Genomic DNA, 26,515 nt, shown 5'->3' with positions numbered 1-26,515 from the left:
AGACGCAGCCCATTTGGCCCACACTGTATTGACCTATTTTAGGACTAAAATTTTTTTTTAATACGTAGCCAATATTTAAAAATGACAGTTTATGCAAAAATCTAGATTTACCGCTTTGAGTGAAGAAAAATCAGACCTAGCAGCCCTGCCAGCAACACGTAACCACCTCCTTTAGGTGGGACACATGGACCCCAGGGTGCCACAGTCCCCACAGCTCCTGCTGTCTCCCAGAGTCACCCCAAACTTGAGGCCGAGTGTCAGCTCCTGTTTATAGTCACACTCACAGATTTTTTTATAATAGAGGTAAAAAGGAGACTTTTTTTTTTTGCACCCACGTGTCCATCAAAGCGCGCTGCTTTGTGGAAACGAGGCATGATATGCTCGGTGTGTCTGTGCCCTGGGGAAGAGGACCTGGTGGTCAAGACAAGCGTTTGGGTTTGTGACTCATGGATTATTTATCTTTTTCCAAACTTAACAAGTGATTCCTTTCCAGGGAATACAGTCACCTTTCTTACTACACTTCAGAAGAGGGGCAGATAGCCCCACTAAACAAGTCTATTTGTGGTTTCTCCCTATGAGAGAAATATAGCAGTGCTCATTTTTTTTCCCCAGCTTACTCTGGCTCCTTATATTGAGGTAAGATCCAGGAACCTCTGCTTATTAATAAGGCTGCTTCCCCAGTAAGCTGTGAGTGCAGAGGAGGAGGGCTGCCTGTGAGAAGAAAGGCAAAGAAGGTTTCAGTTTGCCAGCTAAGGCCTGGGGTGCTGCTTACAGAACTGTGGTGAGGAGGATTCTGTGGCTATCCAAGAATGCTATTTTCAAACAGCAACATTTGCCATTGGTGCCAAAAAGGGGAAGTGGCAAGATGAGTTCTAGGGATCTGTCATCAACACTGTCCTGAAATTTGATGTGAGAAAGAGGATGCTTATAAAATGATACCCAAGACACCACTGGCAATTTTCCTTGTCCACTAAGCAATACTTTCTGATTACAGAATAAAGCTTTAAGGAGGCAGCACAGCTCTTGGGTTGCTGCCATGACATGAAGAAGCCAGGGCTGTTGGGCTAGAGACAGACGGCCCAGCTGGCAGCCAACACCGACCATCAGACCTGGAGCAGGGCCATCTTAGACCATCAGACCACAGTGACGCCACATGACAGGGGCCACGATCACGACGACAGCCGTGAGCACGATGGATCGGGGCAGGCATTCTCTGGATGACCAAGACTGCACCCTGGAGGCTGAAAGCTATGACTGTACCACAGAGACACTGAGTTTTACTGCGATGGAGGAGTAACTGGAGTTAATAAAACCCAGCTTCCCCAGGTTTCAACTGCTGACTACAAGATGGTTTCCAAGAAGGTGTTCACAAGGATGCATCCACAAAGGTCACTAAGTTTTTGTCCCAAGAGAAACACTGGCCACTTCATTTTGCAAATGTACATGTCTAACACCCTGATTACAATTCTGTCCTGGGTGTCTTTAGGACCGACCATGATGCATCTGACAGCACGGACTGGCAGCGCCCACCTCAGGGCATTCATCTGATGGGTTTCTTCATGCCTGTGTTCCTGTCTCTGTTGGATTATGCCTTTGCAAACAACACCTTCTTTGGAAAGACCTTCAGAGAAAGGGAGCTGGTGCAAGAGACCAGAGTGCCAAGGAGAAGTCAGACTGGAGACAAGTAAAGTCCAGGCCGTTGTTCACGGCCATGTTCTCCTTCGCACCCTGGGAATCAGGAACAAGCATGAGCAATCTGGAGGCCACCAGGTACCCCTAGGAGGCAGCAGCCTCCAGTACTGTAAGCCCCCGAGAGGCTGCGAGGTGGATGGGCCCAGCCACGGCCTGCACGGGGTCAAGAGGCGCACCTGCAGGCCCATCTCTCAACAGAGTCAAAACCCGATCAACTGACAGGAATTCCATGGACAGTTAGTCCCGAATGTTTACTTATCACCTTTTCTCTTTTTAACATCTTTTACTGCCTTTACTATGTGCACAAAGATCTGTCCTAATGGCTCAGTTGACTACTTTCTTTTTCTCTTGTTTTTTAACATCACAGGTCCCTGGCAGCAATATGCCTGCCTTTTTCAGGAAGAGACTCAACTATCCAACCTGTTTTAGGTCTTGCATTTCAATTTTACTACTATACCATGTTTACTTAAAAAAAAAAAAAACACACACACAATAAAACTATTTCTTCCCTGTCTACTGTGGTCCAGGTTATCAGCTCTTCAAGAGCTCTATTAATTGCCATGTCTACAAAAATAAACAAACACCAAGAGAGAAGTCAGGTAGATCCATAGCAGTCTTTTCTGGCTGTCCTGAATTTTATTGATTTCTTTTTTAAATGAAGATGAGTAGAAGACCCAGCTCTCTGCCTGCACTGCTTCCTGGTAACTGTAACAATCTCATCTGCCAAAAAACACAACCACAATTTCCATGATCTCAGAAGAAAATCAAAGCCATTGACAAATTATAGATTTCCAGGAAGAAGGTAAAAAAAAAAAAGGGGGGGGAGGAGGTGGCCTAGAAGTAGGAGGAGGAGTCCCCTCCACCTGTAAGTTCCCCCAACTCACTTGTCAGAGGGGTCCTCAACTTGTGGGAAAAGGAGGGAGGGAATGGCAGGTGCTATCGTTAGGTAAACCAAGCCTGCCATCTTCACCTCACCTTTAATAGATAAACCAAGCCTGCCATCTTCTCCTCACCTTTAAGCTGGATATTCTGAAAAATGCTTCTTTCTCCGACTTCCAGGCAAAATTAACATTAGAATCCAACCTGGTAGCCACTGAGAATGAGAATGAGTTTGGGGGACAATGACCATTTTTATGACCATCTCATGATCCGGAAGTCACCAAATGCTGTGTCCAGGAAGTCATGCCATCACATTTCATAGTTTTTGCTCCAGATGGGGGCACAGGGAGTTTGAGAAAATCATTGCCCTTTCCAGAAGGAAGGCAAGATGTGCTGTGGAAATGGTGCCTAGGCAGTTACCTGTACTGGCAAATCTTAAATCAAAGAGGAGATAATTCTTAGCCTTCCAGGGAGCATCATGTAAGGGTGACAGGCTAGTCCAACAGGGCTTAGCTAGCACTTTGTGGCTCTGCATTCCAAAATATGAAATGAATGCTTCAGGAAGTGCATGAGCACTCATTAAAAATAACCTTCAAAACAACAAAACCACAGATAACATCAACAATGACAAAAGCACTGGGCCCTCCAGCACTTACACCAGCCCCTAAGGTGTTGGCTCCACCCATACTGTCTCTACTGCTCTGCCTTACCTCTGCTCCTGCAGAGAAGGGGGCAACTCTCACCAGTCCACAACACAATTCTAAACAAGCCCACCCAACTACAGGTGGGATTTGTCCCACTGTAGGTCATTAAAGCCTCACTATTTATTTATTTCAACACAAAGGGGCATAGTCAGATATCCACCTCCCTCTTTCCCTAATCTCAAAGGCTTAGAAGTCAGAGAATAATTACCTAAGAAAAATGCTACAGTCTCTGCAAAGGATGACAGGAACATACTAGGAGCCACTTCCCCTAGGACCCTGCCCAGCTGCTGATCCAGCGTTTCCTCTTGAAGACGTTCATCTCTCTAAAAAACAAATTAAATATGCAACATAAAGTTTCTTTCTAAGTAACAATGCCGTTTTCTTTGCTGCCTTATTTGAAGTCAATAGTAAAGAAAAAGGACTATCAACTTCAAGTGCATGCTTATAAGCATATAACTTTTAGTGGGGGATCTCAAAATTCTCAACTCCTGAGGTAACAGGTGAGAAACTCAAGGAAAAACTGCATCATATAGTCAGAAAAATATGCAGGCTGCACGTGGCTGGACTGTTAAATGACATTCTTCGATTCCACGGAGTCTTCATTCAGCCTCAGGGCTGCAGGACAAGGGCATCACGTGAGAACCAACTGGTTGAGACATTTGCTACAATATGGGGTGGTGTGCTGACATTCTGCCTTTTTAGTGCCACCTTTGAACAAATCTATCATTCCTGTACACTATTTTAAGAATCCTTTTAATAGCAGTTGGACCCAAAATATTTTCCAAAACATGTTAGCCCTTGTATTAGTTAGGATTCTCTAGGGAAACAGAATCAACGAGAGGTATCTCTGACTATCAGATTTGTAAAAGTGACTCACACAACTGTGGGTATGCACGAGTCCAAATTCTGTAGAGCAGTCAGCAAACTCAGCTCCAAGGAAGATGTCCGATGAACTCCTCAGGAAATGAACCAACAACTTTGATGAACTCCTCAGGAAATGAACTGGGATCTTCAACGAATGTGTTTGATGAGCTCCTCAGGAAACAAACCGGCAACTTCGACGAACTCCTAAGGAAATGCTTCACTGGGCAGCTGAAGAAGAAGTGAAGGTCCTCTAACTGTCTCGCTTGTAAGTCTTCAACTGATTAATTGGAATAAATCCAGCCAGTTGCATTCTCTCATTGTGGAAGGCACGCCCTTTGGTGAGTCATCAGTCACAGCTGCAGTCAATTGACTGATGATTTAATAAACCAGCCTGTTGGTTTATTAACCAGCCTCAAACGTCCTCACAGTGTTTGCTTGACCAGACAGCATGGCCAAACTGACACATGAACCTAACCATCACAGTCCACCCCTTGTCAACTTGGCAGTTATACACATCACCTAAAACCATACTTTATCTCTCAGTAGATAACAATAACAGACATATTTTGCCTAACAATACTCCGCTGTGCAGCATACAACTGGAAATGAACTAAATCTCTCCAGAATAGGGTGCAAGTCCTTGGGTGACATTAGCTTTTAAAATTCATTTCCTTTAGCTTAAACACAGCAAAATGAACAGTATGGGTTATATCATATGATAAGGGGATAAGACAGAGATGAAAGCAAAGATATTTGCTTTACAGACAAATACAAACATAATCATAACAAAACAAGGAGAAAAGATTCATGCCATCATAGTCCTTGTTTCTGTAACTGGTCACGTGGCCGTAGTTCATATTATTTTGATTGCTGCTTTAAGCCTGTTTTCCATTATGCTAGCCACGCCCACCTTGTCTGTGGTGATTAACTGCAGCCACTTGGCTTCTGCCGACTCAGGACCCGATTATCCCCATTGTGTTTAAGGATTCCAGCTCAGTGATAGCAGTTCCTATAGTAATATCTGACCTACAGAGAAGGGCGACTATTCACAAATTTATTCCTTACAGTCCTGGTAAAAGGTGTGTCCTCTGGACATTCCAGGGCTGTGTGAGCAGGTCTTCCATGATAAATCCACTCTAACATTCCAATCTCTCCTCCTCCACATTGTACCAGGGCAGTTCTGGCATTTCAACCTCTGGTAATGCCAGCCACCTTTTGATCCATGTTTCAGACAACCACCCAAACTGTTAACACCCTTTCTAACCCCTCGAGCTACAATACTGAATATAGAATCTCTGCTTAGTGGACCCATATCAGTAAATTCAGCCTGATCCAACCTTATATTCCTTCCACCATTATCCCACACCCTTAATATCCATTCCCACACATATTCCCCTGGTTTCTGTCTGTTTAAGCTGGAAAACTCATACAGTTCCTTTGGAGTATAGCGTACCTCTTCATGGGTCACACTTTGTATCTCACCCTTTGGGGCCTGTTGGGACTTTAGCCTAGTTATAGGTCTTGAAGCAAAGACTGGTGGTGGGGGTGGGTCATGAAAAGAGTTAGAATTATCCCTCAAGCCATTTACCTCAGGACATTCTGTTGCATTTTCGCCTCTTAAAACTGGATTAATCTCTCCAGACAGAGAAGTGAGGGCTGCTTCCTTAGGGGAGGTGGTTACAGGATTAGCAAGCACTGAAGGGTTAATCTCTTTAGGTGGGAGTTGGGTGGCAGGCTCTTTAGGGTAGACTGGAGGTGGGGAAGCCATTTCTTCAGCTTAGCCCTCTACAGGTAAATCTAACAATGACTCAGCAGAATCCAGGGTTCCAATGTCTTCACTGCCATTATTATCAATCCATATGTCCCCATCCCAAGTTTCCGGATCCCATTCTTTTCCAATCAATGCTTTTACTTTAACAGCAGACACCGAGAGGTTGAGATTTTAGTTTACATTGTAAATCTGCTACTCGCGCAATGTGAGAGTCTGCGTCTGGTTTTCAGAAACTTCCAGTCTGCGGGCACAGGAAATAAGACTTTTTCAGGGCACACATAGAAACCACATACATCTGTCATATGGCGTTTAAGTTTTGAATTTGAAGCTTTTAGCTCATCCCTTTCTCTTACAACTTTATCCAAAGTATCTAAGAGCAGCCAGCCAACATCATTATACCTCTTAATACTGCAAAACTCTGTGAAGGTGTAGAAAACATTGTCACCCAGCACCTTGCTTTCTACTAGAGAATGATTAGGAGAATGAAACGGTGCTATTTTGCGTATCTCCTTTGCCAACTCATGCCATGGATTGTCAGTGCCCTCTTGATTATTGGCAATAGAGTCGTTAGTGTCTTTGAACCTAAGCAGAGTAGAAAACAAATTGTAAAAGCCCATTTTAAGATTCTGTTTCTCAAGAACCACTCCCGGTACCAAGTTGTATTAGTTCGGGTTCTCTAGGAAAACAGAATCAATGAGAGGTGTCTCTGACTATCAAATTGTAAAAATGACTCTCACAACTGTGGGTATGCACGAGTCCAAATTCTGTAGAGTAGTCAGCAAACTCAGCTCCAAGGAAGATGTCCGATGAACGCCTCAGGAAACAAACCAACAACTTCGATGAACTCCTCAGGAAATGAACTGGGATCTTTGACGAATGTGTTCAATGAACTCCTCAGGAAACGAACTGGCAACTTCGACGAACTCCTCAGGAAATGCTTCACTTGGCAGCAGAAGAAGTGAAGGTCCTCTAACTGTCTCACTTATAAGTCTTCAACTGATTAATTGGATTAAATCCAGCCAATTGCATTCTCTCATTGTGGAAGACACGCCCTTTGGTGAGTCATCAGTCACAGCTGCAATCAATTGACTGATGATTTAATAAACCAGCCTGTTGGTTTGTTAACCAGCCACAAACTCCTCACAGCAATTGTTAGGCCAGTGTGTGCTTGACCAGACAGCTGGGTACTATCACCTGGCCAAGTTGACACATGAACCTAACCATCACAGCCCTTCTTGCACATGTGTGAAAAAGACACTTTTAAAATTCTCACTTTATATCTATCCCAGCAACCAAAGAGCGGGGGGAAATTCTTGGTCCCAAAATGCCCAGACCAAGTCAGGGATCCCAATCTTATTAAGCAACAAGGGGGAAAGGACAAAAAGCCCCCTGCTCCCCACTCTCACAGACACGCTGCCTAGACCCAGACTGCCATGAACAGACCCAGGTTCTTGGACAGGTGCTAAGTTCTACAAGGCTATGACAATGTACCTGGTAGGCCTGGACCAGGATGAAGATGTTATCCACACCGACAGCCAGCACCAGGAACGGGATGACTTCGATGACAATGAGGGTGAGGGGCAGCCCGAGGTAGCTGAAGATGCCCAAGGAGCACACCACAGAGCTCAGCACGATGAGGATGCCTGCGATGCCCAGCGAGATCTTGGAATCCACCTGAGGGCCAACAAAGACACGAGTGTCAGGAGAGTGCGTCTTGGCCTATGCGTTACTCCAAGGTCCTTATTTTTATTTCATTACGCGGGCTTATCCAATCTACAGTTAAAAATACAATTCTCAGTTCTGGTGAAGAGAGGAAAAATGTTCTAGGTCCTCCCTAGCAACACATTTCACGAGCTCACATTCTTACATGATGGAGTAGACAAATCAGAAAAAACTGGATGATGTGAAATAAACTTTAAGATAGATCCAAAAATTGGGACTGAAGAAAACAGACGCAGGACACATATAAGATAGAAATAAAACACGGGGAATTTAAGGAAGTTTTGAACATAATGAATTAGGAATAAAAAGGGGGTAAGATACACCATGTTGTACAGTGCCATGTCTAACACAGACAGATATACACCAGACAGACACAAAGACATCCCCAACACTTACCAGAAACCTTCTACAGCTTTTGATGTGCCCCAAGGCTACAGAAATATATAAGAACATGATGGCATAGCTTATGATGATAGTGAAGATATCACTGTTACTTTCACGATCCAGTTCATCTTCAATACTTCGTTCAGCAGTGAAAGAAATGGTCAGATTTGGATTCTTGTAGTTTTTTACAAAATTAATAAACCTAGAGAGTAAGAAAAAGTTTATACTTTAAGTTAAAACTCAGTGACAGCAAAACAAGAAACCTCCCCAACTTCTACGACACGAAGGTCACACTTCCACAGCCTGAAATGCAAAGGGGACTCCCACACTGGAGGCCACAAGGTGAGAAGTTTCAGATCACAGTCAAATTCCAGACCCACTGAATTTTCCACCATCAAAACAGGGTCAGACCCAGTAACAAATGTACCGCGCCAATACTAGGGGTCAACAACAGGGACGATTACGGGAACGGGATGTTTTCAATTTTCTTTTATATTTTTATTTTTGGAGTAATGAAAACAATCTAAAATTGATTGTGGTAATGACTATACAACTACGTGATAACACTGTGAGCTACTGATTTTATACTTTGGATGGATTGTATGATGTGTGAATATATCTCAATAATAAAATTGCATTAAAAAAAAGGTTATACAAGGTTTAAAAACTGGTTCATGTTTTCCCTATTTCTTTTTATCTAAAACAGATTTCTAATGGTATGAGATCTAAACAGATATCATAATGAAGATGCATATGCCCATGGGACTGAAGGGTATAGAGTGAAACATCCCCTGCCTGACTCAATCTCCTCCTCTTCTCTAGAGGTAACAACCACAGTTAATTTCTTAGGTCATTCGCTTGATATTTTCTAAGCATGAAGTGCCTGTGTAGCCTACATTTACCTAGACAGGCTGATTTTGGCTTTTCATTTAATACATCTTGGACCAATTATCCACTTCACACTTTTGAATGACTCCATAGTATTCTACTATATACTTACGGCATATTTTATTTAGCTCAGCCCTTACTAACGTATACCCAGCTTGTTCCTGGTTTTTGCTATTAGAAAACAAGAGACATTTCTGTACATATACTTTTGCATTCTTGTGCAGGAATACCTGTCTAAACAATCTGTTTATAGGTACATTTCTTTACAGATTTCTTCTTAACATCACTTAGTCATAACTTAGATGGCTTTAGTTAACTTAGTAGAAAGAAGTAAGCGCTAGCAGCAAGCGTCCAGCTTCCAATGAAGGAAGGAGCGTTTGTTTAGAGCCCTTCAGCAACTCACTCTCGTTCCCAGGCCTGGGCCCTCTGGAGCTTCTCTGTATTGTTATAGTAATTATTGACAGGAAAGGTAATCACAAGGGCAGTGGCGTTGTTGTAGTTTTGATCTAGAAAGGAAAAACGTGACATCAAAAATGTTACAAGTCAGTAGAAAATTAGATAAATACAAGGGGAAAATCACAACACAGCTAGCTGACTCTGATTTCTCACTGTAGCTAGAGACCATAGTCCTGAGCTCCAAGAACAAAAAAAAAAGGGTTCAGTGAAATAGTCTATGTGAGCTTCAGTCAATTCTGTGTCCAAGGAGGGGAAAAGTTATCATTATGGAAGAACTTTAAAAAAAATTTTTATTAAGCTACATAGTCCATGCATGGTAAAACTTCCAAACTGAGTTTTCAGAGAAAACTCTCTCCTTTCCAAGTCCCCACTCCATTCTCTTGGCTCTCTTCCCTATATTGTGACCATTTGTGAGAATCATTCCAGAGATACTTCATGCATACACAAGCAAAAACTTTTTATCTGCACAAAAAGTAATATACTACTCTGCACTTTACGCTGTAAAATTTTTGTATCTTGGAAACCATTCCGTTTTAGTATATAAGGAGCTTCCTTATTCTTTCTCCAGTAGCATTTTCCAGTATAATTTAACCAATCCCCAATAGCTGGACATCATATGCAACTTCCTGTTATTAGAAACAAAACTATAAAGAATAAACTTATAAATGTCTAATGCGTGAAATATATATTTGTAGAATGAATTTTTACAAGTACAAAGAATCAAAACGTATGTGTATTTCCAAATGTGATAAATTCTCCCAACTGCCATCCAAAAACTTTGCACCAATTTCTATTTAATAAAATATTTGAGACCTACTTTGTGCAGGCATCATTTTAGACATTGGGGGTACATCACTGAACAAAAGAGATCAAAATCCCTGCCTTCCTGGAGCTAACATTCTAGTAACCAATCTATAGTCCTCACAGTGTAGTTTCCCCTACTTTCACCCACATGGTGTTTTATCAACTCTTAGATCTTTCCCAATATGGTAAGTAAACAGATTGAAATCCACTGATTAGGACTGAGGTCAAGCATTTTTCCCATATAAATTAAAAGGCATCTGTATTTCCTCTTTTGGTAACTTTCATATGGCTTTGTCCACTTTTCTTTCGGGCTCCTGGTCTTTTTTTTTCATATGAGCTCTTTATTTATTAAGGAAATGTCTGTCACATATACTATTCTTTTTTCTCCAGTTTGTCGTCTTTTTTTTTTTTTTTTAACTTTATGATGTTTGCTCCCCCCAACAGGAATTATTAATTTTTATGTAGTCAGATTTGTCAGTCTTTCTTTTTACGTCTTCTGGGTTGTGTCTTGCTTAAAAATGCCTTGTCATTTTAGGATTTCTTTTTTTTTTTTAACCCTCATGTGTTTTCTTCTAGTTCTTTAATGGTTTTATTTCTTACATTTTAATTTTTGATCCAACTGGAATTTATTTTGGTGGAAGGAATAAGGTAGAGATCCACTTAAATTTTTTTTCATATGCCCAGCCAGCTGCTGACACCACTCCTTCCCCATTTCTGATTAGAAATGGTATTTTATTATATGAGGCAGAGTGGCTTTTGAATATGGATCACAATTTATCCCTCCCTCTGGGTGAGAAGACAACCTATTTGGCCTCTCCCTCAGGTGGGAGAACAACCTGTTGAGCTGCCTGTAATTAGGCTTCAGATGCATAAGTCATTGCCCTGCTGCACCACGTAGAACCTGTGCCAAGGAGTGACGGGAACCAGCACAGAGCAAACCAAGTGGTCCTTCCACTGCAAAAATGCTGGAATTCTTAACTGGCTGGTTTAGAAGGAAAAATAAACTCATCGACTTTGTTTACTTTTCCCCGTACTTCAAATATTCCCTCTTCCTCATTACACGGCTTCTTAACCTGAGGACCATGGACCGCCTACAGGTGAGCTTCAAGGGATCCATAACCCCTTGAAACTGAACAACCTATTATGTGGATGTGCACAACTGCACTATTCTGGGGAAAGGGTCCTTAGCTTTCAACAGCTTCTCAAAGGTGTATGTGACTTAAAGAACAACAGAATCCACTTTTTTAAAATCCAGAATAAAACCCAAAGCCAAAGCAAGATTATTTGGGGGATTCAGGAGAAAGGGACCAACAAGACTACTCAATTTATGAAATCTTTATAATTACCACTTACCTGCCAAGGACAGAACTAAGACTACTTTATCTAAAAGGACAAGGAAAAGCTTCCCATACTCACCATCGTAGCCTCCTAGCACAAGCCACGGGAACACTGGTCCTCCAAACGTACCCAGACAAGGATCGTGGAGCACACTTGTATCATTCAGAGAGGCTGGAGCCCTGCCAAAATGTTTACAAAATGCCTCCCAATTAGAACAAGTCTCAAGACATTACAGAGACCTCAACATTTATACAACAAACATTTAGGGAGGCGTACTATATTCTAGGCACAATAGGGGTCCCGAGGTTACTTAGCTGAATAATATAGTTCAGCACTTGCCTTTGGAAGCTTAGGATTCATTGAGCAAGAGGCAGGCAATTCCAACACAGGGAAAGCAATATCACACTGAGCGGTGCTGAGGGGTACAGGGGTGGGGGGGAGGGGAGCAACTGAGACACGAGGAAACTCACCCCAAAAGGCCTGTATGGAACCAGGCCTCTAAGGACTGGGGAGAATTAGAACTCACCAGGTAAGGGGGAATTGAGGGTGTTCCCTAAAGCCACAATTGGGGAATGGGAAGGGGAGAGAGAAAACAGGCATGCGTGAGAGTAGGAGAGTAACCACACAGTGGTATGGGGAATGGCGAGAAGGCCTGTGTCCAGAGCACAGGGCGCCCAAGCCGGGGCTGGGGGGCTCCTGAAGGAGGGGATAAAGCTGCAAAGGGTTAGGAATAGACCGTGAGAGAAAAAAGGTCTTAGGTGCCATGCTAAGTAGTTTGGATTTTTATATCTGTTAGGCACAAAGGGAGCAATTAAGAGATTTGGGGAAAACATGTCAGGGGCTGTTTTACAAAGATAAGTCGAGGGGCAAAGTGGAAGAAGGTCTGGAAGTGGGAAAGAAACAGCAAGGAAGGAGAACAGTCAGGAGATTTGTGCAATGGCCCAGGCAAGACATGACCAGGGAGTACAGCCAGCCAGCCAGTGGGAGAGGGAGCCAACGTTTCAGGGCTGAAAAAGCCAGCCGTCTGCCAGCACTCTCAGAGGTTCTGGTACTTGATCTTCAACACCCCCCTTCAGAGCTGACTGACATGGCTCTGGGGCCCTGAAAGTGAGGGGAGATGCTAGTTTGATGTCTCCACATCACGGATCTGAGAGCTCATCCAAGGTTACAGTCCACAAGAATTACATGAAAGAGTTGAGGATCAGGAAGAATTCAGGGACAGTTTCACGTTCAGCAAATAATACAGAGGCTTACAGGGGGACAGGAAAGAGGTTGATCTGCGCCTGGTTTTGGCATCCTCTGGAGGAAAGGGCCAGAAAAGGTTGGAGGGTGAGGAGAGAGGTGAGGGATGGCCTAAGGGTGTGAACGATGCAGACAACATAACTACAATCCAGACCCAAATTTCTGCTGCCCAGAAGGGGAATTGTCATTTACCACAGAATTTCTCAACCCATTAAAACCATGGCCCTGTTGAGAAATCATAAGTCTCATGCACCAACCACCCCCCCAAAAAAAGAGAAATAGTTTTTCTTTCAAATATAAAAATTATATAATATTAGTTTTTTTTCCCCAAACCACCCATGCCTCCTGTGGAGAACACTGGTTCCTGGGCATATGGGTACATACATACTCTTTTACATGAGTACGGCTCACGTTTGGAGGGGATCTCCTGGAAACAGAGTAATCAGAACCCAACCACCCAGAGGGTCAAATTCCCAAAGCTAAAATTTAGAAACTTAAGGTCACCAGACAGGGCACTTGGAGGTGACAAAGTAGAATTTCTCTGTTTCTGTTAGGAAGAAATAGCCACTGTGGTGGTTGTCCGACTGGCTGATCAACTTGTCTCCAGGCCTGGCCAGGCGTCAGCGCATCAGGGGAGGGCAGGCCCAGCCAGCGTCACTCCTGCTGCCCAGGACAAGCCTCGCAGGTCACCAGGCACAGCTTCCCTTTGTGACTAATCCAAGTCATAAACTCACCTTGCCCAGCTGCACATCCCTCCTGCCCCCGCCCCTCAAGGGGAGGCTGTCCATTTTAAAAAGTCTGATATCATGATATAAGTTTATGTTTGAAAGGCAAGAAAAAGCACTATGTACCACTATGAAGCCAGCTCAAAAAACAAAACAAAACAAAAACCTTCAGGAGTGGCCAGGTGACACCGTGTTTGTTATCAAGCAGGTGTGAGGTGAAAGTCCCTGCAGCTCCCTATGTCCACGAGCACTGCCACCCCAAGGCCTGTGGACCTGCTGCTCATTCAGCTTGGAGCGCTTTTCCTCAGAGAGCGATGGGCTCTCTCCTTTTTACCCCTTATGTGCGGTTCTCTACTCAAATGTCATCTCACCAGAAAGGCTTCCCCTGTCCACACCCCACGGCACCCCATTTCTTTGCCCTGTTGTATTTTCCCTCTAAGCACTCATCTCTGCCCAACACTATACTATATATACTATATAGTTAGTTATTTGCTGTCTGTCCCTTCCCCCACTGTCCCCCCAGAATGCAAGCTTCAGAGAGCAGGGTCTCGGTCGTCACGGTCACTGCTGAGCCCCCAGTGCCTAGAATGGGGCCTAACAACAGCAGGGGCTCAGCTGTGTGTGGGGTAAATGAATGACTGGCTCGAGGCAGGCACTTTCCCAGAGGCAGGGTGTCTCCTGCTGCTTACCGCACACAGTAGAGAAAGTGTGTGTGGTAATCTGCATACACATAGAATTCATCTCCTTTTGTATGGTCCAGCATGGCATGGCTATTCTGGAAGTAATTTAACACACTCAAAATGGTGCAATTCTTGTTATACGGCGAGAGGGGAGCCAAGCAGATGTCTTGAAGCATCACAGTCTGGTTGTTGTAAAATGCAGTAATGTTTTCAATGGCTGTTTGTAAGTCAAGGACCTGAAAAAAAGTAAAAATAAGCAAACACAGAAATGTGTCAGATTTCTCTGAGATTTTGAGTAATCATTATTGTCCTGAGGGTCAGAAGAGAAAAAGTATTTGGGAAAAATCCTACCTAGGATGTGGGGGAGGGTACATATGATAAACTATCTGAGGCGGCCAAATATCAGTACAGCAAATTGGGATGGAGACTAGGTTTAGAGCATCTGGACTTACAGGAGGTGATGCCGTGACCAGATGCCAAAAAAAAACCAGACAGGTACCAGTGAAGGACATGTGCATCTCCCCTCACTTCTTTTTGGGCAGTGACTGACACAGCAATGGAGGGTCGAGCAGGGCAAGATGCCCAGTCTTTTTGGATGTGCCCCCCCACAGTAACATACCACTCACTGCCACATAATGCACGACACCTCTCATGTATATCCCCACATTTTCTAGAAGGTAAATGACTATGTTGTTCATATTTTGCATAAAGCAGGTGATGAATATAAATTAACAAGTTGGGAAAAATGCAACAGGGAACTGCTGGGTGGAGAAAAGATTCCATTAAAGTCTTGAGACAGTTTTGATGCTTTTCAAGATAGACTTTCAGTAGGCAAGAGCAACAGTTAAAAGGAAAACAATGACACCGTGTCATCATCTCCTTAGAAAAGTGGAATGTAGTTTATTCATGGATATGGGTCTCCAAGGCAAGTGTGATAACGGAAATTGGGATGGTTTAAGTGCCTGTGAAGAGAAATGGGATGGCATCTCAAATGCAAACACCTTGAAATGCAGGTTGGGAGCTGGAGTTCAGGCAATGGAAGGTTATTCAGGCAAGTTGGATCAGTAAGGACCCAGCGGCTCCTTCCACAGCCTGAGGAAGCATAAGAGGCTTTGGGTCCTAGTACATTACTTTCAGTTACCAAAAGGGAGAAATTCATAAATCCTAGGGTGACCACCTCATAAATGCCATTTAAATCTCCATCTGCTCATTTCAATCTCAAGGGAAGGCCAGACCTACTATAAGAAGTAAATATAAGAGCAGCCCACAACAGATTTTTCATTAAGCTCAACATCTATTATTCATTTTCTTAAAAAATAAATTAAAAGCACCTTTACTTTTATCTTTAAGATTTTCAAGATACACCATTACATTTAGTCCCAAATTCATATCAGACAGAACTGGTCAACATGTAAAGGCCAGTAAACTGCCAAGCTTCCCCTCAGACAGTTTTCTGGAAACAGCAGATTACCTGGTGCAAAATCCCAATGTCCAGAGGTGGTCCAAAGGGCACGTCAGCCCCTGAAGGGTACGGCTGGTAAGTGTGCCGGTCAGTGTGGGGGGCGCGGATGATGAGCTGCTCTGTCCGGAAGAAAGGCCCAAAGTGCGTGTCAAAGTACTCCTTTTCCAGACGCGCCTGGCTGTTGGGGGCTGACCAGAGGTCAACTGGGTTGGTGGTGACTCGGACAAACACCAGGCCCGAAGAGCATACACAAATGAAGACCACGGAGAAGAAAAGGACACAACCAGGGTTCCGGAAGCAGAAAGACCCCCATTGCGTGAACAGCCGCCTCAAAGAGCCCTCAAACACCACGCTGAGTGAGTCGCAGCAGGATGCCTCCCCTGGAAGGGCAGGAGGGGAAGGGAGGGCGGAGGGAAACGATTAGCTACTTCCACATGTGGCAGCAAATCCCAGCCCTCCAGGGGCCACCTGTGAGAGCCTCCCTGACCCTCAGCCAGCCACGTGCTCCATGAAGTACCCCTTCTTGCCTGCCCATGGGATGGCGTCCCCACCCCACAAAGGAAGGACAGGTGCAACACTCCGACCACTCTGTTGGAAGCAGGTCCCCATCAACCCTGCCCTGCACCCCATGCTCCCAACCTGCACCTGCTGTCACAGCTCTTACCCAGCCCACAATGACTTTATTACTCTTGTTAATTACTTGGCTCTGCTCTGAAACCCACACTAAATTGGGTGCCACAAAGGGCCAGGACTGTGTCTGCCTGATGACTGCCTTCTCCCGAGCACTACACAGCACCCCAACACAGGCTGAGGAAATGAGGACTCTCATGTCAACGTAATTCCAACCCTTTTATTTCTATACCAAACATACCTACCTTGGTCACTGGCATTTACAGAAAAAGCTATATTGCTATCAATGGGGGTGTACTCAGAGACAAAATACTGTTTTCTGAAAAATAAAAGCAAGTAAGTAGTATTAGTGGACTTCATCTTGATGGAGGTTGTTGTTCTGACATCCCATAATCCTGTTAAAACCTTACTTCCGTATCCCATTTCCTTCCTAATTGTTACCTTCTTTACCCTGCGTTCCCTTGCTCTGAGTCCCTCTGCTAACCAGTCTCAGAAAATTTAAGAAGGTATCAAAACCCAAATTGATAATGAATAGTTTCATCTCGTAGCCCCCATTGATATTTAAAACTTTTAGGTCCTTAAAAAATACACCACCCTCCCCAGTATCAGTAAGGACGCCTCATGCCTGGATTTGGGTTTCTAAATACCACTCTAATAAAAGGACTCCTTGCAGAAGAGGGTGATCCCAGGCCCAGGTCATGGAAAATACAAAGTCAGTCTGGATTATCTTGTAATGCCAGAAAATAAGAAAGTGCTTGAAAAAGGTGGGGGAAAGTCAAAAGGACACAGTACTCCCAGTGGCCAAAATGGAAAAATGTGGGCAGCAAAATAAATGACAGTACTGGATATCTGTAGAATAAAACACTTTAAAAATCCAGGAGTCCATACTGTGTAAATTGAATAAATAAATACATGGGGGCAGAGGGATAGCTCTCTGTTCAGAATTCCAATTAATAAATGTTGGAGGAATAAGAAAAGTATAAAAATCACTATTAGGCCAACACCACAATTAATAACTGCTGCAGGCAAGATCCACTGACAGATGCGAAAATCAGCGGGTGACAGTTTGAGGAGAAACAGGAATATCAGCATAGTCTCAAAGACATTTCCATTAAAGAAAGGATGGTTAATGTCCAGTGCTTCAAATTACAAGTCACTCTGAATAAAGTGATGGCATTTACTTCAAATGTTTAAATATCTAAACAGGCCTCTGAGTGTTTACTGGTTGCAGGGCATAGCAATTCATGGTATTAGTGCAGAGATTTGTTTTCTGTTCTAATTGACCAAGATCTGCCAAGTGGAAAGATAAAACAGTGCCACTTGGGTAATTTTGCTCTCCTTGCCCTAGAGGACAAACAAAACTGCTTACCTGTAGCACCACACTGCAAAAAATGCTCCAAAAAACACAAGCAGGAAAGCCATGTAGGTGATCCACATGATGACATACATGGCGTCCAAGCCGAAGATGACCCAGGGGGCGGGTGGGGGCGGGGGCTGGGGCTTGGGGCCGCAGGTGAGGGAGCAGTCCTGGCAGCTGCACGGCCCCGTGACCTCATCCACAGGCTCGTTGCAGCCTTTGGTGGCATTGTTCATGGGCTCCATTCCACGGACTGGAAGGTCTATGGGAAGAAGTGTGTTGAGTGAATATCTCAAGTAAGAAATCATTAGAAATGCTTGCCTTAAATTACATTTAAGCCTAACGATAAGCACACTGAAATGTACAACACAACTGGAAGAATAAAAAGAACAGGAGTTTTAGTTTGATGAAATTATTTTGTGCTGCTTTGACCTCTAAAATTTTGTTAATTCAATAACTTAGTGCAGAGGTTTTGTCACTGAGAACCGAGTGCACTATATCTAAAGAAAACCATAAAAGTCTTTTTTTTTTTTTTTAACAAAAAACATTTGTTAAGTATCTACAAACTGCCAGACTGTATTAAGGCTCTCATATGTACTAACTATTTAGTCCTGAAAATAACTCAAACCCCCTACTGCTAATTCTTAAGTCCCATGTTCAAAAACTATGCTGTTTCATTTGGAACTATGCTCAAAACTTACCATACATTCTTTCAAATATCCTCAGGACTTAAATCATGTCTTGCTCTCCATTGTGAGAAACCAGGCAAATAATAGAGCAGAACTCCTGAAAAAGCCTTTGTGTAACACTTTTTGGCCTTTTTACAAAACAGCTTATTCTTTCAATTACGTAGCTATACCCAAAGGCAATTCTTTTTCCTCATCCAATCCCACTTTCCCCCTCTCTTTAGTAATCAGGGGCAGGATACATGCTCTAGTTATCTTTTTTACTTGGGAGAGAAATTTCAAAAACTAGTTATCTGAATTTGTTTAGTTTCCTATTGCAGATTATGGTTTCTTGGCTTTAAAATATCATAAACAGCCCAAATGGGGGAGTCTCTATCCCTACCTGAAAAAATGGGTGTGATGGTAAAAGGTGCCTGTCCGTTGTCCTTATTGAACATATACTCGATCCAGTTGGTGGCATTGCAGGCTGCCGCATCCTTCCCACACAGCAGTCCCAGGGCTTTGTCGTTACTGGAGGGGGCCTCCACGTCCCGGCAGGCATTGTACATCGCTAGGGGAGCAATGCCAAGGAAAAATGAACCTGAAGCTTACTGTAACTCACCATGCAAGAGCTTACAAGAGGAATTTCAAACCAGAAACTCACATATACTGCAACCACAAGCCACTTTCGGGGAGTAGGTTAAATACAGGAAACACAAAGAGCAGGAACTGAGATCACCATTTAATCTGGTTCATCACACTGCAAATAATATCCTAGGCCAAATTCCAAGGAATTTAAAAGTAAGAAATAGATAGGAAAGGTTTACATTATCCGTGTAGTTCTCACAACAGCTTGGAGAAGTACTATCGCGCTCTACAAGAGAAGCATATTAAGCATACTAAGACTCAGGAAGGAGAAGCTAAGAACTGTAGTACCTCTTTAGTCAGTGAAGTTGGTTCTAGAAAATTTCTGCAGCAGAACATACATCTGGATTATGGAATTTACTGTAGAGACTGATTTCAGGACAGAGGCCAGGCGTGAATGAATCTAACAGCTATTCTTTTTGTTTGGTTGTTTTTAGTATACATAAAGACAACACACTAAATAAGGAGACGATCAATGACATTCTGCACATAAGCTAGTAGTAGTAATGGGTCCTATACTGTTAATTTTCATTTACAAGACCCTGATTGCTAGAAATTTTCCAGGATCGTCTTCTCCTAAACCTTAAGGAGATATTTATAAATTCCTTTTGTTTTGCCCTCACTCTTGAAAGGCAGTTTAGCTAGAGTGACAGTCATTTCCCACATAACTATGAAAATATTATTCCATTGCTTTCTGGCCTCTATCATTACTGGTAAGAAAATCTCTAGTTGTTATTCTTTGATATTTTTCTCTCCTCTCTACTCACTTTTAAGATATTTGTCTTTACCTTTTATAGTTTTCTAAGCTGTATTTAGGCCTGGCTTTCTCTTAAATTAATCCAGCATAAGGATTCATTTTGTTTCTTAAATCTGAGGATTTGTCTCTCATCTGTTCTGGAAAATTCTGTCATTATCCCTTCTCTTATTGGCTCTCCCCAATTCTTTCCCTTTTCTAGAGCTCGTTTTATCCTACATGTAATTTCTTTAATAATTCCCAGATCTTTATATCTCTATGCTGCTTTCTGGCTAATTCCAGCATATCTATCCTCCGGTACACCATTTGTTTTTCAGGTTTTATCTTATTGAATATTTCAAGCATACAAAAAGTACGGAGAATAATATAATTCTCTTATACTCAAATCACCCAGCCATACTGATCTTACCCCTTTACACGTGCCTCAACATTAAAAACATAACCCATAATAGATACATTTGAAGCTCCGACAATATAGCCCTGCTGTGCCCATCACCTTCCCTAAGGTAACCACAAACATCCACGTGTTTGTATACTTTATGGCATATTGCATCCATAAATATGTAGCACTGTTTTGTTTTAAAACTTCATATAAACAGCACCTTATACATACGCTGTAACTTACTTCTTGGTTAACATTAAAAAAAAATTCATCCATGATAGACATAACTCTAATTCGCAGACTTTTAGTTTTAAGTGTCCCATTATATGACCATGACTATACTCCAATGTAATTATCCATTCTCCTACTAATGAGCATTTAGTGTCTCCACTTTTTTTCATGATCACAAACTACAATGAGTATTCTTATATGGGTTTCCCTGCTTATACACACAAGAGTTTCTTTAAGATAGGCATCTATACATGGAATTTCTGGGATGAGGATATATGTATGTGCAACTTAACCACGTATTACAAAATTGTTTTCAAAATGGTTTCCAAATGCTCTTACCAGTTTACACCAGTGATGCCCTAAATTAGAATTCCTATTGCTCCCACATCCTTATGAACACTTGGAATTGGTCAACTTTTCAATTTGTGCCAATCTAATAATGTGTGAAATGGTGCCCAGGTTTTTAATCTGAATTACTGTTTACTAGCGAAGCTTAGCATATTTGCATAATTTTATTGGACATACGTCTTCTATCTTCTGTAATTTGTTTATTGCCCATTTGTTAAAAATTGAATTTCCTCTTATTTGCAGAACTTGTTCTAGATACTAACCATTTATGATCATAAATCTTTTCACTTAAATTTGCTTTTCCTCTCTTGTCTAGAAAACCTCCCTTACTTTAAAGTCATAAAAATAGTCTATATTTACTTATAAAAATTTTAGTTTGCTTTTTACATTAGGATTTTAATCTACTTATTTTTTAATATGATATGCAAAAATAAAAATTAGATAAAAATGGGTAATCAATTGTCTCAGCCTCATTTATCAACTAGCCCCCTCATTCCCTTTATGATTTGTAATAGCACACCTGTCAGACACTCACCTGCCATCCACACATAGTCAGTCAGTTTGTCTTTTGGTCAGACATTTGGAAGATTTATTCCTAGGTACCTTATTTTTTATTGCTTTTGTGAACGGAATCTTTTTTTTCTGTTAATTTTTTTCTGTTACATTTTAATTGGTTATTACAATTAAATTAGTGTGTTGCTCTTCTGATCGACAACTTTGTTGAATTCTTATTAATTCTATCATTTTATAGAGTTTTCTTAGACACATTCTTTGTTCAGTTGTGTCTAATGTACTGTTTAACCTACTAATTTTTCCATTTCAATGGCTGTTTCTCACTAATAGATTCAGTTAGTTCTATTTCTAGTCTGCTCATTCTTTTTCCGTAATGTGCTATTCTTTTAGAATTCTTTCATTTCAATCATTTTCAACACACATTAAGAGGTGTCTTTCAGACTGCCCCATGATTTCCAGTTATTGGGGGTCCATCTCTCCTGCTCTTATACCTGCTTCCTTTCCTTTAGCTGAGCCGTTTCCTCACAGTTAAACTTCTCCTTTGTCAACTACCTCCTCTCTCCAGCCCTCCCTCATCAGTCTTGCTGTAATTCACATAGTTACACAATTCATGTCCAAAGTTCCAATAGCTACTAAAAAGATACACAGAAGTAAATCTGCACATACTGAAATTTTCCATGTGGGGAGCTTAAACATAGCAAGGGGTTAAAGCAAATACTTTACAGATATGGCTTTAGAGGTTGTAGTTCAAGTCCTTGGATATAAGCAAAACAACTACTCTCATTTCATGGCTAATGGAAATGAAACTTGACCGTTTCCACACAGTTTGACAGGACAAGAAAATGGAACAGCCTGATTCGTGGAGTAGAAAAGGAATAATTAGAAGTTCACTTACCATTGGCAAAACTTTCTCCGATATAGTACTCCAGTTCTTTTACATTTGTTTTCGTCTGGTTTGTAACAGGATCAACATAATCTTCAGTTGCTGTTACATTCAGAAACTGATTCTGTCGAGGGCTACATGTCAGCTCGCAGAACAGGTTCATTAGGTTATAAAAGCAGGAGGGACATCTAAAGAGAAAGTAAACTATATTTTGTTTGATCTCAGAGATAACAAGCCCAGCAAAAAGATGATTTCAAATAGACAGAGTATTTAAATTATTATAAAGTGACAAATGAATTAACATAAGAACATATTAAACCCAATTTTAAACCTAAAATCTCATGTTAAAATAAAGACATCTCTTTAAAAATTGCCATAATTACTACATGTACTTTGCCCAGATGTAATTTCAAAAGAGAACTATGCTTCTCTTGAAATCTGCATTTTATTTAGAGATGTGCTTCTTTGTCCTGAAGTTAAAAGGACTTAAGGAACATCATGGTGACAATTCTCATAGAGGAGAAGAAAGAGGAAAAAATGATAATTACTACATTAGAATTCTCAAATTATAATGTACTGAAGGTCTCTCTTCAAAGGCCTAGACAGTCCAAAGGCCTTCTGTAAACACAAAAGGATTTCCCTTATACGTGTAAAAGATAAAAAGAAAAGCAGTGGTGTACTGGCTGCACACATTTCAGAAGCACATCTGTTTTCACGGGAGCTACCCACGGTCTCCTGACCTTGGGTCAGAGTTTAAGCTCCTAATGTTGACTTGGTATGTGGCAAAAGAAATCTTTCCCCTCTTTGGTCCACTGCTACCTGCAACAGTTACTGCCTCCTCTTTAGAGCTGCACTCCTGCAAAACGACCCATCAGCAAGATGCTCTCTGCACTGATTAAATTCAGGCGACCATGCACAACATAGAATGAGGAAGACACAGTCCCAGTCCTCAGGAGCCCATGCTCCAGACAAGGAGACATGAGGCTTTACCAAGACAAAAACAATGTTGTAAGGGATATGAGGAAGAACTCACTAAATAGTAGCTACTCAGAAAACCAGCTGTCCTCTACTTTTCAACTACTTGAACTGAGTTTCAAAGCACACAGTACCTCTTTAAGTGACACAACTGGTTCTTGACAATATACCTTATCCATGAGTTATAAACCTTTTTCCATGTTATTACATGTAATCTCCACAATCACCCATTTTGTCAGTTACATGGTATTTCGTACATTAGGTTATTATTTGCTATCATAAATAAAACTTTGTTGCCTCTGAGAACAACTAGATGATGTTTTTATGTTTGTGTCCATAATGCCTAACACCTAGATAAGGTGTTACATGAATATGTTTTGACTGCCTACAGCTCCCATCTGGCTCCATCAATGTCCCCCTGCCTTCCACAGGATATACTGGCTTGATTAGATTTTCAATTTTTTGATCTATTATTATACTGGCTGTTGTCCCAAAAGAATGATTTAGTGATGGGTTTCCACCCTGCATCGTCAACTTAAACTTCTGCCAAGAATCCAGGCTTGCTCAGTGGAAGGAGACTTGGGCCCTGACGTGTGCAGTGTTAGCTGCACAGATAAGCACTTCTCCCTTGATATGTGCTTCCCACTCATCTTTTTCATATCAGTGTGCTTAAGTCCGAAAAACTCACAAAGATTTCACAGCCTGCTTTCTAAAAGACCACCACCTGCTTGTTCTTTTTGCACATTAAAGAACTGCTGCGTAAGCTAGAGAAGAACATCATCTCTTATGCAACTCTTCACTTCCCAGGTCATAGAGAACAGTTCAGGATGGAACTAATTTTGACAAATCCTGCCGACTACACCAGAATAAGCCTGTTAACAGTTACCAAAGCAGCGCTGCTTGAGGACCAGGCCTTCAGCACATAGCTCCAATAGAGGATGGGAGAAGAACAATATGCAAAGCAGGTGAGGTGAAAAGAGGGTGGGAAGGAGGGGGAGGAGAAGAGAGGGAGGAAAGGATTGCACTGCTGAGGGCCTTGGCCAGAGACTCAGCAGAGCCTCTAGGAACCTTTCCTCCAACCATGCACAGAGTTCAGGCCTGAAAGGCCCTTGTCCAAGGCACAGATACTCTTTGCAAAGACGAGATCTTAGAAGAAAACCAAGCATCAACTTTGTAAATAGAAAGAGAATAGGGTTGAATTACCTTTATTTCTAAGATACCATGACATTTTTTAAAAAAAGAAAAAACAAAACAAAAAGCTGACTTTTTTAAAGGCAATCAGAATACTACTGGTTAGCAAGTACCTAAAAAAATCAGTCATTTATGCTGTCTGTCCCAGCAGTCAACCTACCTGGATAGAAACTGTAGAGGCAGCTGGAGGTTGTCTTTCAGCGTCTGAAGTTGCCAAACATCACAACAAAGACTGACATTGTCAAAGAAGAACCCTGGGCAGAGTTCCTTTTGGGTGAAAAAGCAGAAATATCAGAGCAGCACAGTTAAAATAAGGACAAATATTCCTCAATGAAGTAAGGCAAGCTCATTCATTCAATCCTTTTTAGGTATACAAGGATAAGCCATATTTGCAAAGTTCTTGCAGAATTATTTTAAAAGGCTATCAAATTTACTATTTACAAACTACAAATAGACAAGTAGAGGTAGTGGAGACATTACTAATTTTTTTTTCTTATTTGTAAGTTCACAATCTCCAACCTTGACAATTATTTTACCTCTTCTTAGATTTTTTGTTTTTAAAGTTCAACCAGCATGCCAGTTTTATTTCTATTACTCTCTCCAGGCAAAGCCAAATGCATTTAATAATTCTGATGAAAGCAGCAAGTGAGTCTAGAATATCTGCTATCATGTCAACTTGATTTCAGATAACTTGAGCCCCTAAGACCAGCCTCTTCACCCTAATTTTTCCAGTACTTTTCTAATATTCCTGTGTATCAGGGTTGTTAAAAAAGGACAACAGAAAATAGAATCTTGGTAGCAGCCAAAATTCACAGACTCTCAGTGGAAAACGAATTGCTAAAATGAAAAGATGAGGAAGTTAGAGCCATGTACGCAGCAGTGTCCATTCAAGCCCCAAAATCTAGGAACAAAAAAGGCTAACTTCTGATATATTTTGCAGAACCTGCAAAAGGTAGCGTTCAAGGTACCAATGTCAGTCTCTAAATAGTAACCTGATATTGTGAAAATTTATGAGAGACATAGTGTCAGCCCATGAAAAATTAAGCCTCTTCTCTGCCACTGTGTACTACAGGTAAGAGTTTGAGATCAGATTTAAGTCTTTTAGTCTCATCTCCTCTCCCCTCCCCTTCCCCACCAATCTGTCATAATATTTAAGGTATACTCACTGAGAATCTTGTGATCAGCATTTTGTGTTCCCAGCACCCAAGATGACAAACTTACCTGCACTAGGTCATACCCAGCCTCTGGCAATGGTATTGGTGGTCCAGAATATTCACAATTGTACCTCTTATCTCCAGATGCAATCCCACACTCTCCATACCAAACACAGTTGTGTGAAAACACCTACAGAAAGTCAACACAGAACTCGGTGTCACCAGGACCTCAATGCTAAAGTTTTCAACAAAGAGTCTGCAAAAGCACAATGACAGAACCTTCCAATGTAACCCTGAAAATGAAGTAACAGTAAGAGGTACTTGCTAGTTTAACATTTTGAAAAATATTCAATAAAATAGACCAAATGCATAAAAAGAACTTGCTAAATTTGTTACTGAAGAAGGTAACAGCAATTAGTTATTTACATCATTTCTACTTTCTGCTACTTTATTTGTTAATGTGGATGCTACAGTTCCACATATGAATCACAGTACAGAGAAAAGAGTGTGCAAGACAGCGATTAATAACACACTATTTTTGCACATCTGCACAAGGAACTATATAAGCTCTAATCACTGAAAGAACAATTCCATTATCTATTTAGGTTAATTAACACCAGTACATCATAAGTAACATGAAGACTAAAACAACAAATACCAATAAACCCTAATTAAGACGGAGCAAGAATGAATACCTTATTTTCAATTTAAGGAGAAATCAGGGAATGTGCTAATTTTAAGAAAAATCACCTCAGCATCTTAAAAGAAGTATCTTAAAAACCTCTTATGCAAAGATTACTCAAGCAACTCTCATACTCCCCATGTGACAGTCACAAGGCTATCAGAAAATTAGGAAAGGAGAAGGGCTCACTGCAAATCACTGTGTCATTGTGGCTCCAAAGACGCTGCCTAAGCACATCACAAAGGCTCAGAAAGCCCCAGAGCACAGAGCCAGTGAGAGCCATGGGCGGGCTCACAGGCTGTCTGTCGGGCAGGGAAACAGGATACTGAGAAGGAACCACTTTTCCCAGGACACCGAGTGGCAGAGTCATTTAAAAATGTCTGAACAGAAGCAAGAGCACGGACACCAAGTCTCCAGTGACAGAGCACATGACTCATAGATATGCAAAGAGCTCTCTCAGCCGGGTCCCCAGTGTCAGGATACAAATCCCCAAG

The 26,515-nt window shown here is 41.7% G+C and overlaps 1 protein-coding gene across 2 annotated transcripts in view; it reads right to left on the bottom strand.

The window, feature by feature from the left end:
- Positions 1-26,515, bottom strand: part of NPC1 (NPC intracellular cholesterol transporter 1) — a 51,325-nt gene that overhangs the window by 15,979 nt on the left and 8,831 nt on the right. For both annotated transcript variants that reach the window (XR_005212157.1, XM_037805549.1), the window contains exons 2-14: positions 25,407-25,529; positions 24,346-24,452; positions 22,032-22,207; positions 18,667-18,834; positions 17,611-17,860; positions 16,487-16,560; positions 15,621-15,991; positions 14,159-14,385; positions 11,581-11,681; positions 9,308-9,410; positions 8,029-8,218; positions 7,402-7,584; positions 3,484-3,598 (exon numbers count right to left, since the gene is read on the bottom strand). Coding sequence is in view for 1 of the 2 variants with exons in the window: in XM_037805549.1 (XP_037661477.1) it covers positions 3,484-3,598; positions 7,402-7,584; positions 8,029-8,218; positions 9,308-9,410; positions 11,581-11,681; positions 14,159-14,385; positions 15,621-15,991; positions 16,487-16,560; positions 17,611-17,860; positions 18,667-18,834; positions 22,032-22,207; positions 24,346-24,452; positions 25,407-25,529 (2,188 nt within the window). In the remaining variant the exon portion in view is untranslated. The remainder of the gene's footprint in view (positions 1-3,483; positions 3,599-7,401; positions 7,585-8,028; positions 8,219-9,307; positions 9,411-11,580; positions 11,682-14,158; positions 14,386-15,620; positions 15,992-16,486; positions 16,561-17,610; positions 17,861-18,666; positions 18,835-22,031; positions 22,208-24,345; positions 24,453-25,406; positions 25,530-26,515) is intronic.

Source organism: Choloepus didactylus, chromosome 16 (genome assembly GCF_015220235.1).
Source record: "Choloepus didactylus isolate mChoDid1 chromosome 16, mChoDid1.pri, whole genome shotgun sequence".
NCBI classification, from domain to species: domain Eukaryota; kingdom Metazoa; phylum Chordata; class Mammalia; order Pilosa; family Megalonychidae; genus Choloepus; species Choloepus didactylus.
Note: the sequence above shows the minus strand (reverse complement) of the source record. Positions and strands in the feature narration are given on the sequence as shown.